This window comes from Arvicola amphibius, chromosome 7 (genome assembly GCF_903992535.2).
Source record: "Arvicola amphibius chromosome 7, mArvAmp1.2, whole genome shotgun sequence".
Taxonomy (NCBI): Eukaryota; Metazoa; Chordata; class Mammalia; order Rodentia; family Cricetidae; genus Arvicola; species Arvicola amphibius.
The window spans coordinates 18,199,651-18,219,169 of NC_052053.1; the positions used below are offsets into that span (position 1 = coordinate 18,199,651).

The 19,519-nt window shown below is 37.9% G+C and overlaps 1 protein-coding gene across 7 annotated transcripts in view; it reads left to right on the top strand.

Annotated features, from left to right (window-relative positions):
* Scn3a (sodium voltage-gated channel alpha subunit 3) overlaps positions 1–19,519 on the top strand; it is an 80,324-nt gene that overhangs the window by 37,909 nt on the left and 22,896 nt on the right. For all 7 annotated transcript variants that reach the window (XM_038336054.1, XM_038336056.1, XM_038336058.1 and 4 more), the window contains 5 exons: positions 953–1,309; positions 3,447–3,917; positions 14,419–14,539; positions 15,689–15,843; positions 16,898–17,071. In XM_038336054.1, coding sequence (XP_038191982.1) covers positions 953–1,309; positions 3,447–3,917; positions 14,419–14,539; positions 15,689–15,843; positions 16,898–17,071 — 1,278 coding nt within the window. The remainder of the gene's footprint in view (positions 1–952; positions 1,310–3,446; positions 3,918–14,418; positions 14,540–15,688; positions 15,844–16,897; positions 17,072–19,519) is intronic.

The following is a 19,519-nucleotide window of genomic DNA, read 5'->3' on the forward strand; positions in this document are numbered from 1 at the left end:
GTACAAACATGGCCTTTGAAGATAAGTATAATTTATTTTCTAAGAATGATAAAAAACAATTGAAATACTCCACAATTCGACATGTAGGAGACCCACATGTTACAAACATGTATGTTCTTTCTAAATCGGTTTTATATTCTGAAATTGCTTTCACTTTATATCTGTAATGAGAAAGAAAAAGGGAAAAGAAGACAAATAAAAATATTAAAACCCAATTAATAATGCCGGGTTTTTTAACCAAACCCACTCATATTAGAGGAATACTCCTCTAAAGCGTGTGGCAAGCCAGGAATAGTGGCACCTATTGCTAATTCCAACACTCGGAAGCTGGAGGCAGACATCCTAGTTTAGAGTTACCCTCAGATATACCATAAGTTTGAGGCCAGCCTGGACTCCATGAGACTGTCTCCAAAACCAAGACAAAACAAAACGAATTCAACACATACAAAAACGTTTGATGCATTTGTTGTTTTAAACAATAATATGAATCATTTTGAATTACGGCAAAAATATTTACTAAAAGTACATTTTTTGCTGGAAATTAAGTATATATATGCTTTATATATATATATATATACACACACACATACATATATGTATTTCAAGTTGAATGAAGCTTTTAAAAGTCAAATGAGTTTATTTCACTCCTATTTTAAGATAAAGAAACTTTAATTCGTGCTTTCAGCATTCCTTCTCATTTTCTATAGTAGAATCTGGGGTGACAGTTGATGTATTAACAGTGTTTGTGTAATTAAAGGAGTAATATTTTTCATAGGTATACCTTTCAATAAATATGAAATGAAAATTATATAGAAAATTGCACTTAAATGATAAGATTTGATTTGTAATTCTAATATTATTATCACTTTTGGTTTGGATCTATGATATGTTTGACTCCCAAAATAACAACCTGGCTTCCAAATGTACTCAATTTCATATTATTTTATTATAGCTCCGAGTCTTCAAGTTGGCAAAATCCTGGCCCACACTGAATATGCTCATCAAGATCATCGGCAACTCGGTGGGCGCCCTGGGCAACCTGACCCTGGTGTTGGCCATCATTGTCTTCATCTTCGCCGTGGTCGGCATGCAGCTGTTTGGGAAGAGCTACAAGGAGTGCGTCTGCAAGATCAACGAGGACTGCAAACTCCCGCGCTGGCACATGAACGACTTCTTCCACTCCTTCCTGATCGTGTTCCGGGTGCTGTGTGGCGAGTGGATAGAGACCATGTGGGATTGCATGGAGGTCGCGGGCCAGACCATGTGCCTTATTGTGTTCATGATGGTCATGGTGATTGGCAACCTCGTGGTACGTATGAATGCAGATGTTCGTAAGTAAGAATTGAGTTTGGGCTGTAGGTAAAACGGTGGTTTAAGCTGTAAGCTCATCTCCAATTTTACCGCCAGCGGCTGAGTCAAAGTCCCCTACAAGGAGTCATTGAAGGACCGCTTTATTTAAATTCTCTGGAGTCGGAGGCCCTGTCTGTGACCGTGGGGGTAAAGCTGACCTGCTGTGGAGGAAATGAGGGTGGGAGGTGCATTTAATGCATGCTAAAATTAGTAAATACTGACTTTACTTTTTTTTCTTGTCAAAAGATGTGTTTTCTTACCAAGACTAACTGTATCCTGATATTATTTTGATGTGATAATCTCTTTGAACCCTACAAATACAATTTATACTGAAATGGCTTTTTACAGGCTCATAATTCAGATTTCTTTCTTTAAAGCTGTAGGTTAGACACAAATTCTAAGGACAAATTTTAATGAAATATAGAATTGTACTTTAGCTGTGGTTTATAATTAATAAAGGCTACAAAATGTGTTCTTATGTGAATTTGCTTTATGAAAAGAAAATGACTTATTGTAGTTTGAATAATTACACACACGCATACATCGAGAGAGACAGAAACAAACACACATGGATAATAGATGTCAGATAGATGATAGATGATAGATAGGTAGAGAAAGAGATGATAGATAAATAGATAGATAGATAGATAGATAGATAGATAGATAGATAGATAGATAGATAGATGATAGATAGACAGATAGACTGATAGATGATAGACAGATAGACAGATAGACAGATAGACAGATAGACAGATAGACAGATAGATAGATAGATAGATAGATAGATAGATAGATAGATAGATAGATAGAGATAGACGATACAGAGCAAATTTAAGAAACTTCCAGCCATTACTTGGACTCTGGAAGAGCAGGGACAGCTGTCTTCAGTTGTGTCCCCACTGCTGAGTCCACCTAGCTCTAAATATCTGCGGTCACATAAATGGCCCCAGTTAGCCGCAGCAGAGAAAAGGAATGGACTTGGATGCAAGAGAGAGATTTGCGCAGAGAAGGGCCATGGACAGGGTAGTTGGAGGGTGGCAGCTGGGAGTGATCAGAGTGTGTTGTGCACACGCATGAAATTGCCCAAGAACAAAACACTTAAATTCCTGAATCGTACGCCAATATTGCGATTGTCTACAAAGTCACACTAGGCCTTCCCTTTTTGAAGGGTACATTTCAAAAGAATGATTGGGGGATACATGTACTTTTTCTTAAAACAATAAATTAGAGAGCCCTAGATTCTGAACAAAATATGATGTATAGCTAGAAAACCAGGAAACCCGTTTTACTTTTGTCTCCTGCCATGTGAAGGAACTCAGTAATTACACTTGAAGCTAAAAGTAGCCCTGTAAATAAATCTCCTTTTGTGTCAGACATCCTGAGCTATCCCTGTATTATCCCCAGATCCCCAGGTATTCTCTGCTGTGAGCCACGACAAAACTCAACAAAGCTGGAGAGAGAAGGGATTTACATTATATGAGTCTGGCAAACCCCTAGAACATTTTAGAATTTTCTCCTCCTTCTATGCTATTTGGACACATAAAATTTTAAAGCATATTTGAGGGGAAGTAGGTTAGCCCTTATTCAAATTGCTTAATCTGCTATTACAGTCTATAGTCACTGAACCAAAAAAAATCTGTTTCTGTTCTATGTTGTTGTTGTTGCTGCTGTTTTTTTTTTAACAAACCAGCAGATTATTAAATTTGTTACATGGACACATGAAACTAGACATTCCGTAGACAAGCTGGTAAGAGGAAGTTACATAATGAGAAATGAAAAAATTTTTTTCTCATGACAAGAACCACTGTAAGTGCGATTCTGTCTTTTCACTGGTGAGTCTGGGTAGATGTGATTTAATTCTATTTTTTCCCTGCTATTCTCGATGGAGAAGGGCACCCAAGTTACCATTATCCTGTTAGTTCCCACAGGTAGGAGTTTATCATGCTCTTCAAATGGTGTTTGATTTTTAATGTGGAGCCTGCATTCAAAAGGATTTGTTAAACCCGCTGAAGCAAAGACCTGAGCTCCCTGTCCACCTAATTATTTTCAGGCATGTTTCAGTATTAACATGGAACTTTCACTGTTTTTCCGTTTAGGTTCTGAACCTCTTTCTGGCCTTACTTTTGAGCTCCTTTAGCTCAGACAACCTCGCTGCTACTGATGATGATAACGAGATGAACAACCTCCAGATCGCAGTGGGAAGGATGCAGAAGGGAATTGATTATGTGAACAATAAGATACGGGAGTGCTTCCGCAAAGCCTTCTTCAGGAAGCCCAAAGTTATAGAAATCCACGAAGGCAACAAAATAGACAGCTGCATGTCCAATAACACCGGCATCGAGATAAGCAAGGAGCTTAATTATCTCAAGGATGGTAACGGAACCACCAGTGGAGTAGGTACTGGAAGCAGTGTTGAAAAATATGTAATCGACGAAAATGACTACATGTCATTCATAAACAACCCAAGTCTCACTGTGACCGTGCCCATTGCCGTGGGAGAGTCTGACTTTGAAAATTTAAATACGGAAGAGTTCAGCAGTGAGTCGGAACTAGAAGAAAGCAAGGAGGTAAGTGTACTTCTCAATCCAGGTTGCACTGCTGGCAATACCCGCGCAGTATGGCTTCTCTGAGGTGTTTTTAGGTGCTTTATTAAAAGGGGTAGAATGCTTAACATGCAGGAGATTTTTCTAGTACTCAACACCACATGCAAAACAGCTGAATGTTGTATTGGTTATTGTTGGAGCCTCATGAGAAATTGGTAAATTCATTTAATTATAGCTTTCCACAGGAAATCACCATTTGGGCAATTAAAACGTTCACTTTTCTGGATGGCTTGAAAGCCCAATTTAAAATGTAATCCTGAAAAAAAAAGAGATACCACTTTAATACTTTTGTCCTTTTAGGACAATCAATGAACTCCATTTTAACGGTGGCCGTGCCATCACTGTGAAAGTTTTACATAGTCTTTACTCCTTTTTGAGTATTTCATTTACCATAATAGAGTACATTATCTAGGAAAGTATTTTGTTTACTTAAGAATGTACAAGCAGCACTAATTTTTTTCCCTGTTAAAGATGAGCAAACCTATGACATGTTCGATATTAACTTGAAACTACTGAGGATTATAGAGGAACTGCAGGTGGAAAATTTACTCTCAGGTTTGTAGCTGTTAGAATGAAAAAAGAAAATTTTTCTTATGTTCTATGATTTGAACTCGCATGACAATAATGACATTGGTTCAATTAAAAAAAATTATTATTTATTTATGGCCTTTGGACTTAACAGCTGGAAGTTAATCTAGCACAGATGGAGTTATAAAAGATATGCTTTAGCTTGAGGCTGTAGCATCCTCACCATAGGAGTCAGACCAGTGATGTTTGATTTTGTGAATTCTCTTGGAACTTTTGAAAACCAAGTATACCAAGATGATTGCTCTAAAATCCTTATAGGACGTTTATAGCATTACAACATAGTGTCCCTATTTATTTCATATTTTAAAGTATTTCTGGAACACTAAGAAATGCAAACTAAGTAAGGTAGCAACATTCATTTTCAGAGTTATACTCAAAAGTATGCGTAGCACTTTTAATTCACATCGCTCATCCTAGTAATCTAAGATGCAGTTCCAGCTTCCTTTCCCATCACCTGGCATAGACTGATTTAAGAAAAAAACACCACATATCTACCAGTCATTCATTGACCACTTTATCCAGTTTTCTCAAAAACAGATTCTATCACATGGTCCCCAACAAACTCACAAAGTCATTAAAACTCTATTTTGAAGTTTGACCTTACAGGACTGTGATAAATTCTTAGCTGTTTAAGAATGGAAAAGGCTGCTAAATGAGAGAAGATTGAAATAGGCCTTCTATTTGGGTCACATCATGAACAGTAAAAAGATATTATTCTGCAAAGGGAGAGCAAGGACTGAGAACGAGCTCCTACCCACTACCAAGGTGGAGAGTGAGTGGGGAACAATGGGAGGGGTCTCTTGGTGTGTCTGGAAGCTTCCGATTGCAGCATTTCAAAGTAAGTCAGAGCTTGGAATTGGCTGCCTGGTCAGGAAGGAATATTCTGAAACACAGAAGCAATTAGGAATTGGCACCTCAGGAAAGTTTGACATTAAAGTGCAAAGCAGGCTAGACTGAAGATAATGGAGATTATCTTACACATTGTTATAGCACTGAGATGATGCAATTCTGGCCTAAAGTAATAGGGAACTGAGAGTAATTGCCAATTCAACAGACCAAAAGAATCTGAAGAATCCGAAATGTGGTGATTCTGCTGTCTGAAATGGTCTTTTGAGAAAGGTTACCAGGTTTATGTGGAAAGAGTTTAATTAGGGACTTAAGCTTTGCACTTCACACTCATGGATTCTGCATACTGGAGTTCAGTCAACCTCTGATCAAAAACATCACAGAAAAATATATTTACTGAATAGATACATACTATTTTCCCATTGTTCCCTGAAAGAGTACAGTGCAATAATTATTTTTATTTCATTTTGTACTACAGATAATCTAGATATGAGAGTACCGTGTAGGTTACATGTGTGTTCTTCAGATGCCAGGCCAGTTTATATGCAGGATGATGTGTACATCCCATTGGTTGGGATTTTTGTAGAGTCCTGAAACCAATCCTCTGTGGACAACAGGGATGCTTGGGCTGAAGGTGACAGCATTGGTCAGGGTGAGAGGTCGGAGCTAAAAGTAGAGCTGATAATGCAAGACTTTAAATTATTTGGTTCCCTGAAAATAAGAGAGGCCAGAGAAATAATTATAAGCCCAAAATAGTATACAGCTAAGGACACAATTGCCTGACCAGCCTAAGGTCAAGAAAAGACAGCAAAGCCAAAGGAAAAAAACTTCCTTTGCATTAATAGCAGAGACCAATGACAGTGGAGTTATGAAGAATAAATATCTCCATTTTCTTCTGCTGAAAAGCTGGTTTCAAGACATTTCAAAACCTTCATAAGATCCACGGATATTTCTTTTTTGAAAATTTTAAACATCATAAACTTGGACTATTAAGACATAATTCGTAATCATCAATTCTCAGAAATAATTTGCTGCCTAAACAAAAATTTATTATTGGATAATTTTTATAATTCTATCCTCTTTCAACCAAGTTTTGAGTTCATGAAATCTAATTGCAGAAGTTAACGAAATTTTTTTAAATCTTTAAATGTTAGTAGGAAATAATCCACGTAAACATGAGCTTACACATATCTTTTTATGCTTGGTTAAATTTTGAAATGACTCTACAAAGTAATATTAAATATCGCTGGCACCGTGGAGCTTTGGGGGTGGCTTAAAGATTAAGAGCACTTGCTGCCCTTGCAGAGGACCTGACTTTATTTCTCGGCACCCAGGTATTCCTGTGTCTTATTCCAGTTCCAGGGGATCTGAAAATCTTCAGGACTCCAAAGGCACTACATATACATGGTACACATCCATAAATGCAGGGGAGATACTCCCACACAGAATACAAAGTAAAGAAAATAGATTGTTGTGAAGATGGGTGGGCAGGAAGGTGAGGGAGAATCTGGGAGAAGTTGGGGGAGGGGAAAGAACAGGCTCAAAATTCTTTGTTCTAGATTCTGAAAAAAAATAAGTTAAAAACGTTATTACATGTGTTGCTTGAACTCAAGTTCTGTTTAACAATCAATAAATTCTACATTTATTCAACAATAAATTTTATGTGGATGAAACATTTAAATTGGTACCACCAAAACTTACCCAAGAGCAAAAGGAAAATTCTCATATATGCTAACACACAACACATACAATGGAACTTAAAAAAATAACAAAAATTGGTATACTCTAACACTGCAGGACAGATTTAGATTAATTCCACCTAAATATAACTTTGATCTACCTCACACATGCAGACACCTTGAACACACCCTGAACACACACACACACACACACACACACACACACACAATGTTTTGATTTGTTTTCGCTAGTATCTTGACCACACTAGAAGGAAAACCTTGAATTCCTCTTTGGAGAGCATGTAGCATCCTTTGGCTTCGCTCACAGACTTAGCAATCATTAGGCTGAACACAGCAGAGTTTTATTACATTTATCCTTAAACAATAAGATTATTTCACAATTGCATGCATTTTCTTCTTTCTCATTAGGTACTAAGCCAGTCAGCTTAGAGGGTTTGAAAACCCTTGCTACTCAGGTATTTCCACTCATCTGTAATAAAATAAAACTGGTAACTGCAGCCAGAGATAAATAATACCTGAAAGTGTTTAAAGTCTTAAGTGTAAACTCTAGTATTTTATATATTACCAAATGTGTACTCCTTAAATGTGTTCATTATGTGTGTATGTACATGCCACTTAGATAAACAGGCTGGTAAAGAAACAAACCCAAAGCTTTGTATGAAAAAAAATGAAGGCTCGCATTTCAGAAATTTTTTTAATCTTAAGTAAACTCCTAATTCTTCAAATAGTATGGCAATCTCTAATGTACAGTCTTGGGTTTATTTTCTGGTTTTAATGTTCTTGTAATCATGATCTAATTTAGTGCTTAAAAGATTACTGGCTTATCTTCCCCAAGGAAAGATTTAGAATAAATGCTCTTAATGATCATATTCTTAGCTGAATTCCCAATTCAGTCTAGCAATATCCTATTGTGACCTTCACTTCTGACCATTCTTACTTCTCCCAGGCGTGAGACCAAGCTGGAGCCATCAAGAACGCCGCTCTGGTGTTTTTTAAGCTGCCAGAGGCTCGAGCCACCACTTTTACCCAGGTTACCAAAGCAAGTTGTTCTTACAGTCACCACGTAAAGGAATTTTGACTGGCCTGCATGCTCCGCAGCTATAATCCTTCCCCTGCCGTGGCAAGGAAGTGCGAGGCTGGCCCAGCTGCTCTCTGCTGAAGCGTGTGGCACATCACAGCATGGCCAGGCGAGACGGGCAGTCCTGAAATCATACTTAATTCTGCCTATGGGCTTTCCACTTTAGTCTTTTAGATATTAAAAAGCAATAATTGCATGCCCGATAATTTCTTATGACATCAATTTCAAACATTTTAGAAGTGCTTACAGTTCGATATAATGAAGGACTTAAGAGAGCATGCATATTTTTTATTTCTGTTTTTTTATTTCATTAAAATAAGACCACAACTTTTTTTTTTTTTTTTGTTATTGATGATTCAGCCCTTATATGTAAACTGCACCACCAAAATACGCCTCCAGGGGCTTTTTTTGGTGTGTAATAATACTGCCATTTTCAAGTCATTATATTCAGATCAGTGGATGGCACTTTCAATTGAACCAATTCCTGTGCTCCAGGGGGAAGTTTGCATTTCATGCTTTCAGAAAGGCTCTGAGAAACGCAAAGGACAGCAGTGAGATCTTGGTATAGACAGATATTAGTCTGAACATGCATTTAGGTACCGTATAGTTTGGACTTCGAGTAATTTATTTTTTCAGTCCATCATCTGAAAACACACAGTGGTCATCATAAAGTAATCCAAAAGAAAAGTCTGTGCCGCCAACAGGAAACACGCATGGCAACTGGATCACTAAGTCATTGCTCTAATGTACTTGTCCTCTTTGACTTGGTATCTCCCTGTGTATATTAATGTCTTCCTAAATGTTCTATTCTAGACCGAGTGTGCAAAAAAGAAAAAAATGGTACTTGGATCATGTATTGTTTCTGATGGTTGCTTATAGTTTTCTGAGAAGCAGGGTCATCTCCTGTGATGTCTGTGGCTCTCTAGTTTAGCTAAGGCTTTACTCTTTTGACTCAACTTTCTTCTGTTGGTACCATTGCTGATCTCAGCCAAAAGGAAGCTCTGGGAGGAAAACTGCCCAGAAGCCAAACATTGCTAGACATTGGTTTTCTGCAAGGCCAGCATCTACTTCTAATCTAGAGTTATCTGCAAGTTTAATTTATACGTGCATTCTTTTGTAGGGTCACTAATACTTAGTTGGTTAGTACAACCAATTCAGAAATATTTTTTCCATGAAAAGTAGAAAAATATAGTGCTAGTGATTTTGCAGAATAGAATGAAATAGTGTTGAGAAGTTGTGTGTCTTATGTTCATTGCAGGAACACTTGTTTCTGAAGCTTTTGTAGAGACTTTAAAGAACAGGTGTCTGAGGTCCAGAGCATTGGACTTACAGGAAAAAGGACTGTGTTGTTTTCAGGCATTGATGGATGGGGAAATGGCTCTGGCTTTTGATATCTTGCCTGTGTCCTTCAAACAATCTCTCAAGAGGCAAAGATGGGTGTGTGAATAGCAATTTTATTCCATCTTGACCTTTAGGAAACTGGCTTGGTGTTCTTCTACAGAGTAAACCCCAATTAAGTCTGGTTCTGATGGAAATGTTTGTCTCCCTTCTTGATATAAGTGGCCTTTATCTCCTCCTTTCTCAATGCCCTTTGACTTCCTCTTCACCCACCACATAATTACTTTCCATTTTCCATACCATGCTTTTATGATGGCTATTTTTACATAAAAGGAGCACTTCAGGGTATTGTTCGTTTAATGTATGTCAAGGAGAAACCAGATGGTGGCAGTTTATATTTTTTAACCACTCAGTACGTGGTTCAAGAGAGTTACTGGTTTTAGTCACTTCTTGCCTTGGATGAGCAACAAACGGCCCTAGTCTATGGCTGCTTGTTGTTCATGTAATACGTTTTAAATCAGGATATGGATTTTCATATTCAAATGATCAGACCAAGGCTCTCAAAAGACTCTCTTTAGCTACCTGTATGATAAAAATCTAGATTCTTGAGAGTAATGGCTCAATTTTTGAGGCAATCTGTAATGGCTGAATCTATTATTTTGTCTCTTGAACCATACAGCAGTTTGTACGAGTTAAAAAATCTGAGCGCTGATTGAAAACTTCAAGAAATGTGAGCGCATTTCAGTGGAAGTGGGCCAGTTGCTAACATTCTCTTCTGTCTCTGAAAGCTCAATTCTATTATTTAATTGGACAAAACCTCAAGAGCACTATTCTTCACAAGGAGGAAGAGCTCTATAACATTACGTGATCTGGGGGCATGTTCTCCTGGCCTGTTTGGTTGCTAATTCTGTGATTCTTCTGTTGAGATTACCCATTCCTCTCGGTGTGTGGTAGCTGTAGTTAACCTTGAAAGCATCACAATCAGGTACCATGTTTAAGGGCATGGTTCTTGGATCAGTGAGCAGCTTCCACAGCATTGCGCCAGGCTTCTGCTACAGCCAGGCATGTTTTCTGTGGCTGAGTTCAGCCTGGAGAATGTTGCATCTTAAAACCTGCTTCCCAGCGTGCATTCGTAGAGCATAAGCCATCATCCCTCTGTAGACTCAGCAGCCTCTGCAAGGGATGGAAGACTCTAATGTTTAAGGGCCTTGTAACATTGGATGGGTTAAGGAGAAAATAGTACAAGAGAACAAGATTGAGCTTGTACTATGTGGTTTTATATGGAAACTTTCTGTTGTTATGCCTATATTTCTATTATATGCTTATATGTATTAACTACCTCAGAACAAGTATTAACTTTGGCTATTTAGAGTATTTATGTCATTTTTAATATGGTAAATTTCATTTCTGGTTTCTTTGCTTTTTTAATATCATTGTAGTATCACAACTCTGGCAATATAAATGAAAGTAAGTTTTTCTTTGTATTTCTCATTAGTCACTGCTTTTAAATGAATCATATACTTCCAGTTAATATGGTAGTCATTTTGACATAGCAATAAGAATTATGTTCTCTCCTACTGTATGAATTCCATAGTGTTTGGTATATAGATTATTTATACTATAATGCTGTGTAGAATTTGTATAGATTGCTCTTATACCAATGTATAGAATATAAAGAACTTAATTTTCTAAAATGTAAATCAGTGATTTTTAGTGCATATGTGAATTTCTTCATATACCCCGTGACTCAAGAGTCCCAGGTGATATATTGGGCAGTTGATGTTGCTTAATCTGAACTCAGTTTATGGTTTCATTTTCTAATGTAAGTAAAATCGCTGCTTTTGAAGTTTTCACATAGTTTCTACAAGATTTTCATAGTTTCATGGAATAAAGCATTTGCATTTTCCTATAATTAAAATCTGGCCTATGGGGTTCAAATGGTGTTATGGCCTTGCTCCCCAATGAGCCCTCAGCTGGACAGGTGCCCTGACCTGTGGCAGCCGACCCTATGCCAACCCTCCTAGAGGCAAAGCTTCCTGTAGAAACACACTTAGGAGACAGACACTATCATAACATCTTTCTCACTTTGGTTCCTGGAAGTCCTAAGAACTTGTAAGAATCCCTCTGAATATTCATTGGGAAGCATCCAGGGCCAAACCTTAAAAAGATTAGCAACCAGAAAGCATCGTGGATGGCCACGAAGCAGTTTTCCACAAACTAAGGTTCTGCTCCTTAGACGAGAATGGAAAGAGGGCCAGGGCTTTTCCCCACCATTCTGAAGACATGCTGAACCTCAGAGCACTTGGAGTTGGGAGGGGGGGATAATAGAATACTTTTCTCCCTATTTTAAGATTCAAGTATGTTATCTCCAGAGCCAATTGGATTTAGATATTATAATATCCAAGCTTGTTGGGTACAGCCATTCATTTATCATCTTAAGGGAAGACAATGGTAAAATTGCATCCATGGATTCACACTGGGCAAGGTTAGTAGCCATTATCATTTGTGCCATGAAACGTTATTTTAAATATTTGTATTTAAGTATAAGATACCAGTATATCATAGGTGAGATAATTTGATTGAAGATTAAACATACTGCCATTGGCAAAAGGAAAAGTGCAGGATAAGTATATTTTCTTAAATTTTTACATGAGAAAGTGTATATGCATGTATTTTATATATAATGTTTATAATATTCTCCCCACAAACTTTTTTATTGAAAGTCTGATGATATGATAGAAAAAACATTTTGAAAATATGTTTCTAATATTAAAGCATTTATATTCATAAAAAGCATTTTCTAATATAGTTAGACTTCATTCAAATCAATTTATTCAAGTAATTTATCATAAACACCTATGAATTTATCTAAACATCATAACTCTCTCTAGAAGAGAAACAAAATGCATTCATTTACTCACGCTTCATGAAAGCTACATAAAGATTCAATATCTATTCCATATTTGGTTATATATTTTATTTTTTAATAGATAAGACATATGTCTACTTGGTATACATGTGTAAGTATATGTTTGTGTACATATTTATGTATGTGAGTGTTTGCTCTCTCTGTATATAAACACACATGCACATGTATAAATGGGCATATTTGGCCAAAGGCAATAAGTATAATGGGCTAAATGGACGGTGTAATGTGACCGAAGCAATCATGTAAGAATTCATGAAGGAGGTGGACCATGAGCATGCATGGAGGAAATGACTGAGCCTGCTTGGCCAAGAGGAAGAATATTAAAATGGACCTTTTGGTGACCAATCTCTGAAGCCACGACTACTCTAGTTTCTTATCCGTGCTGTTGACGCAGTGGTATAATTGCAGTCACTTATCAAAAGCCCGAGCGTTCACTATAGCAGCCGCTGGTGCAGCTGAGTTGCTGATATCAGTTTTCCAGTGTGGCCTTAGTTACAAGAGAAGCTGCCACAACTATCCCAGTGGCAGCTTTCCTAGGCTTTTCTTTTTTTTTTTTTTCCAAGAATAAAAAATAGCCTGGGTGAAAGAAACAGAAACGGTCAGGAGGAGGTCTGTCCTAGCTTTCCCACATTTCCAAAGTCAAGGAATTTGATGGTAAAAATTCATATTCTATAACAATCCTAAGAGCCATCAGTCCAAAATGATGAGATAGTTCACCTCTTCGGCATGCAACTCACCTGGGGGGAGCATATATTAAATTATGTTTTGACTTAAAACCATTTTCTTTATATACTTAGTGGGGCATGGTTAATGTGGCCTTCAAAATCATAACACAGAAAACACTATGCTAATGTTACTCTTCAACTTTTTATAGTTCCCATCCCAAAATATTAAAATCATAATTAGCTATGGGATTTAAGGGAAGCCAGGAATTATAAGCCAAACTTCTCCCAATAGAACTTGTGTTTGGGGAGCCATTTGGGCCTTTTTAGGATGTCACATTAACTGTTCCAAAGGCTAGAGCCGTGTGACCCAAACACTTAGCTGCTGGAAATTAATGGGGTTTTGAAACCATTAGCAAGTCCGTGAACTTCTCTTCTACCCTGAAAGCTTTACGTCCCCTGAGCCTTGCTGTATGTCATGTCTTTGCCTCAGTTTTCATGAAACATTGCACATCCGTGATGTCTTCCCACATGATTTCAGAAAATGTATTGGGTATTTATTCCTGCAACATTAAGGTGGCTATTCTTGCCATGTGCCATGTCACAGTGATTTATTTAGAAGAAAAATTTGCAGCCTGATCATACCTTGCCCTCAGAATGAGCTCCTAATAAAGATTCCAGACAATGTCATTTATGGAGAAATTTCCATTTCATTTAGAATTCTTTGGCGAGTGTTGAATTCATTTATGCAGTTCAAAAAAGACTGAGAGGGGGAGATCCATCATCTTCTGCTAGTAAAGTGAGGAGAAAATTATGTAAGCTAGGGAAAATATAGCTCAAAGCCGAGCCATAATGAGTGTGATTGATGGTAACCTGTAGCCCTGCCTTGCTAAAATTACAGAAACACGGACAGTCCTTAGAAGCAACTGACGGTGCTTTTTGCCCTCTGAAACTTCCCATCTAAAGAGGTGGGAGTTGTGATCTGATCTGATGCATTTAATTAAAACACTCACTAGCAGATGCGAGCACACTCAACTTTATGAGACTCTTCTTGCTGTGGCCGGAGTACTCATAATTGTTTGAACGCTGCGCCCATGCACAAGTGAAGATTCTAAAACAAGTCTGTCTTTCCATGTCATCAGCACTAACCATTGTCCTTTCTGTCTGAAGAGTAGACATCGCTCATGTCACTAGCGCATGATCATCAATAGCATTATGGAGCCATCCTTAGTCACTGCCATCTTTCCCCCATGTGACAGAGTGCTTCCCGATCCCTTGTTTAACAAGGAAGAGATTTACATCTTTACATGGGCTTTGTTTCCAGAAATTAAACGCAACCAGCTCTTCTGAAGGAAGCACAGTTGATGTGGCTCCACCCCGAGAAGGTGAACAGGCTGAAATTGAACCCGAGGAAGACCTTAAACCGGAAGCTTGCTTTACTGAAGGTAAAGAACCTCTAACATGTTGAAATGCCCCAGCCTTACAGGATCTGGATAGGCCTCATTTAAAAAAAAAAAAAAAACATGTAAAAGAAATGGTGAGGGCATATTTATTTCTGTTTCATTTGTCTTTTCCAAGAGCTCTGTCTTAAGTCGCCTTAGATCTTAGACGTCCAGAGACTACAGCAGAGACTGTGTCTGGACAAAGGAAAGGGTGCTAAGTGTGGATGTTGTTTGGTTGTTTGTTCTGTGTTGCTTTTGTTGTCCTTATCTTTCAGAACATAATAACATTTAAGACGTATGGCGTTCACTGTCATACCCACGCAGCTATCTTTTTAAAATATGCAGGGAGTGGGCTAACTAGATTTGTAGCTGCTGCACTAACTACATCCCATTCCTCCCAGTTTCAAATTTGGTTAATGTGCACTCTGACCAGAGCTGTTTGGAGATGGCGCTGTGTTGTAGAATGTTGGTATACTACTACGTCATTCTCACGGTGATCAACACTTCTTGTATAGAAATCAATAAAGATTTATTGATCCATTGTGGTTGGATTCAACATGACAGGCAGTAGCTCAGAGAGAGATTAGACAGAAATTGGACATCACGTGAAGTCTAGGAGGCAGAAGAGAATAGAGCAGTGTAAGAGACACTGGCTGCACCATGAGTCATAGGGGTGACGAAGAAGAGACCTGAGGCCAAATATAAATTAGCTTGAGAAGACTGTCAGTGGCTGACACCTGGGGAGATGGTGGGATGTTCTGTCCTTTAAAAGGAGGGAGTGAAAACCCAGGGTTACGTGGAAATATGAATAAACAACTTTTCATGTCTGGCTTTGCTTCCAAACCAATGCGATGAAAAATGACTCTATTTTCCTCTGTGACCTCGAGGCAAAGAGACTCTAACTTGGATTGAAACAATAACTTTTTTTTATTCAAGCAAATGTACAGAAATTCCATAAATTCTAAGCCTGTAAGTTTAAGTATGGCTCATTATAAACGAGAGTGTTAAAACAAAACTAGACAATAAAGCAGCCAGTGACCTATAAAATGATGAACTGGAATTGGGGTGAGGGAGAAGTAAAAAAAAAAATGTTATTTTTTTAATTAATGATAAAAGGGTATTTTTCTTAATTATACTAATGCTGCCTTTTAGGGTGTATTAAAAAGTTTCCCTTCTGCCAAGTAAGTACAGAAGAGGGCAAAGGGAAGATCTGGTGGAATCTCAGGAAGACCTGCTATAGCATTGTGGAGCACAACTGGTTCGAGACGTTCATTGTCTTCATGATCCTCCTCAGCAGCGGCGCTCTGGTAAGTGAAGGAATACTAGTGAGAACCAGGCTCTAGCAAAGGACCTGACTATGGAAATGCAAGCAGTGTTTGCTTAGTGTGGGGATCAAAAGAACACGTGCATCTGTGCCATGCAGAGCTGCAAACTTTCCACAAAATTTTGTTCAAATCAAGCCAGAACCAGGTGTAGCAGGTTTTTATTTTGGGCTGCCAGCTCACAAAAAATGACACACAGATTTATATATAATTATAAAAGTTCAGGCTATAGATTAGGCTTGTCCCACTCAAATAACCTGTATCTTTTAATCTACATTCTTTTACATGTTACATGGCTCAGTTAACTTTTCTCGATACTGCCCATCCTGCTTTCTCTCTATCTGCCTGGGGACCTGCCTTTTTTCTCCCCAGAACTATGTTCTAAAGTCCCAACTATATCTCCTGCCTAGCTATTGGCCATTGAGCTTTTCATTAAACCAAGCACAGTGTCACATCTTCACACGGTGTAAAGGACTATTGCTCAACAACCAAGAAACAGTCAGAAGGAACTTCGCCTCTGGTGTTTTTCACCAGATACTTTCCTCACTGATACACCAATTGCAGAAATATTCCCCTGGCTATGCTAGCACCGCAGTTAAGTTTCCACCCTGTCTGCCATAATGACTATACTTACGGATTGTCTGTGTGTCTTGCTTTAACTTCAATAAACTTACTCTTTGAAAATAAGCAATGAAATCATAGAAAATGTTGGGAGAAGCCAATTCTACCCCTTATGAACTGAACATCTTTTGTTCATCCTCCATGAACTGAAGCATGTCTTTTTGCTGTGATTGAGGTAGATACTTTTGGGTGAGAAGTAAAGATAAAAGCACATATGCAGTCAATGAAGATGCTGACATTCTTCTGCTATTAATCCCTAGCTAGCTATAGCCTTTAACTTTAGTGCGAGAAAACATTTGTGTGATCCTAGCCAGTACTGCTTCAACCATTGCTTGGTTCTTAATATTAGACTAAAAATATTTTAGAGCATTTTGGGAAGGCAGGCCATTATTGTAAATAAGGTTTTCTTGATTCACAGGCCTTTGAAGACATATACATTGAGCAGCGGAAGACCATCAAGACCATGCTGGAGTATGCTGACAAGGTCTTCACTTACATCTTCATCCTGGAGATGCTTCTCAAATGGGTGGCCTATGGGTTTCAAACCTATTTCACCAACGCCTGGTGCTGGCTGGACTTCCTGATTGTTGATGTGAGTACCAGAGATGATGGCCAGGAATTACTTTTAAAGAAGGAGACTCCATCATTTATATATAATTTCCGTGATTGAGACTTTGATTCACTCATGGTGATGTAACTGTAGAGATTAAAAAAATAATAATAAGCCTACAGTAAATTCCATAATGAGAAGTAGCTCACATGCAAGAATAGAGGATGTGACCCAAATGTAGAATTGGTAAGATGAAATACACACATAGAGTCTTCTCTGGACCACAAGCCGACGGTTGTGGTTGCCTCATGTAAGTAAGTCTTTAGCTGATTGATTGGATCTGAGCAATTAGCTTATTAAGAGATCATTTAAAAATCTCCAGAGGACACTGTCATGATAGACTGAGAGGGGGTAGGAATTGAGAGATTTGTATTTTAAGTCGCAACTAAGGTAGTTATTACTAAGTAAGAATAATTGATTCATTTACTAAAGTCCATCAGACACATATCTGTAGAGACAATGGAATGCTTCTATATTGTTAAATCAGTAGCTGGGCATCCCAGTAGCCAGTGAGAAATTTACCATGGAAAGAGTAAGACAATATCTACTCTGACTGAGGTAGGCTCCGTGGTTAGAGAAACATCACAACCTGGAATCTGTCTGGACTGCGGACTATTTTATCTTTTCAGTCTAACCAATGGGGTGACAGTATGGAAATCACAGCCAGCTGGTGTCCTGTAGTCTGTGATGTCTCACTGTTTAAGGCTGTACAGCGTCCCAGTGGAACAAGGCACTCCAAGTTTTATGTTCTGGATGTGTCTTAGCTATAAAAAAAAAAAGCACTCAATTTTTAGCTTAACACTTCCCGTATGAATCAGTGATTGCTGTATGTGATCATCCATTCAGTAGAGCAATTTCAGCAAGCCTGGGTCTCTTCAACTACTACTGTCTCTCTTCTTACATATACTCACTCATTGTCCTACAGCCAAAATGTGTTCAACCCTCTGAGTTCATCAGAAACCTTCCGCTAAGTTTCTTTGAATACACCATAAATGACTGTCAATCTCCATGGCTGGTCTTTCATGAATAATAGAGATTTATCTTAGGTTGTCCTGGAAATCTCTGCACACAGGGAAGTTTAATGTTCTTTATTTTGTAGCTGGGGTGGGTCTTTAAAGCTGGCCTTTCTTGTAATCAACACATTAGGGAACTGACGCTTAAATAATTTTCCTGAAATAACTACTAGTCACAAAGCTGACATTTGTGTCCAAATTTCTTGATCCTCAATTCAGATCTCCTTTTTCCTTCTGCATCTCCTGTCTGATTGTTCATATTTTATTCTTGTCATGCATGACAATCATTTACTGATGAGGTAACCTCATGGATTTCCTTCTCTTAGAAAATTAAACTTCTGGGGGGCTGGAGAGATGGCTCAGCAGTTAAGAGCATTGCCTGCTCTTCCCAAGGTCCTGAGTTCAATTCCCAGCAACCACATGGTGGCTCACAACCATCTGTAATGAGGTCTGGTGCCCTCTTCTGGCATACATATAGTCAGAATATTGTATACATAATAAATAAATAAATAAATAAATAAATAAATAAATAAATAAAAAAGTTTTTTTTAAAAAATTAAACTTCTCAAGGTCAAGGGTTTATATAATGCTCAAAATATGTAATATAGACACTTTAGTATATTCTATTTAGTAATATTTAAAGGAAATAAGACAGTTATGCCAAAATTATTTGTCTTTTAGTGAGTAAAAAACTACCAGATTGGAACTGATTAGTTAAACCCTTCTACTTCTAGGCAAGTTGTTTTATACTATATTTTTATCCATTAATCCCAAACAAGATCTAAAATATATAAATTAATGTTAGCAGTTGATAACAACTTATCTTCAAAGGACTGAATCAACTGAGTTACAGTTTACACTAGATTAACACCTATTTTTCAAAGTACAAGTAAGTACCTTTTTTATTTTTATTTTCCTTTTCATGTGTATACGTACTTTGGTGGCATACATGTCTGTGGACCACATGTGTGCCTGGTGTCCACAAAAGACAAAAAAGGAAATCAGATCCTATGGAACATGTGGGTGCTGGGAATCCAACCCTCTGAAAGAGCAGTCGCTACTCTTAATCTCTGATGGAGCATCTCCCCAGTCCCAAATAAAATATCTTAGAAGTAAATTTCTGACCCTATACCAAACAGCCACAGAAAGTTAGGATTTGGAACAAAGAATACTTCATATCTTTGAAAAATGCATTCATATACTTGAGCCATGTAGCTATGTTTTTTTAAAATGTAACCTCTTTCAAATCCTACCTAAATGCAAAATGAGGCTACAATGATCTTTTTAACCTCTTAAAATTCATCCACTTACTCAGTAAATCTCTTTGACAACCTGATAGGATACTCAAGGTGTTGGAGACAAAGGAGATAGGTGGAAACAGGCCGACTTCTAGCAGAAACTCTACTCCTCAGGCTGG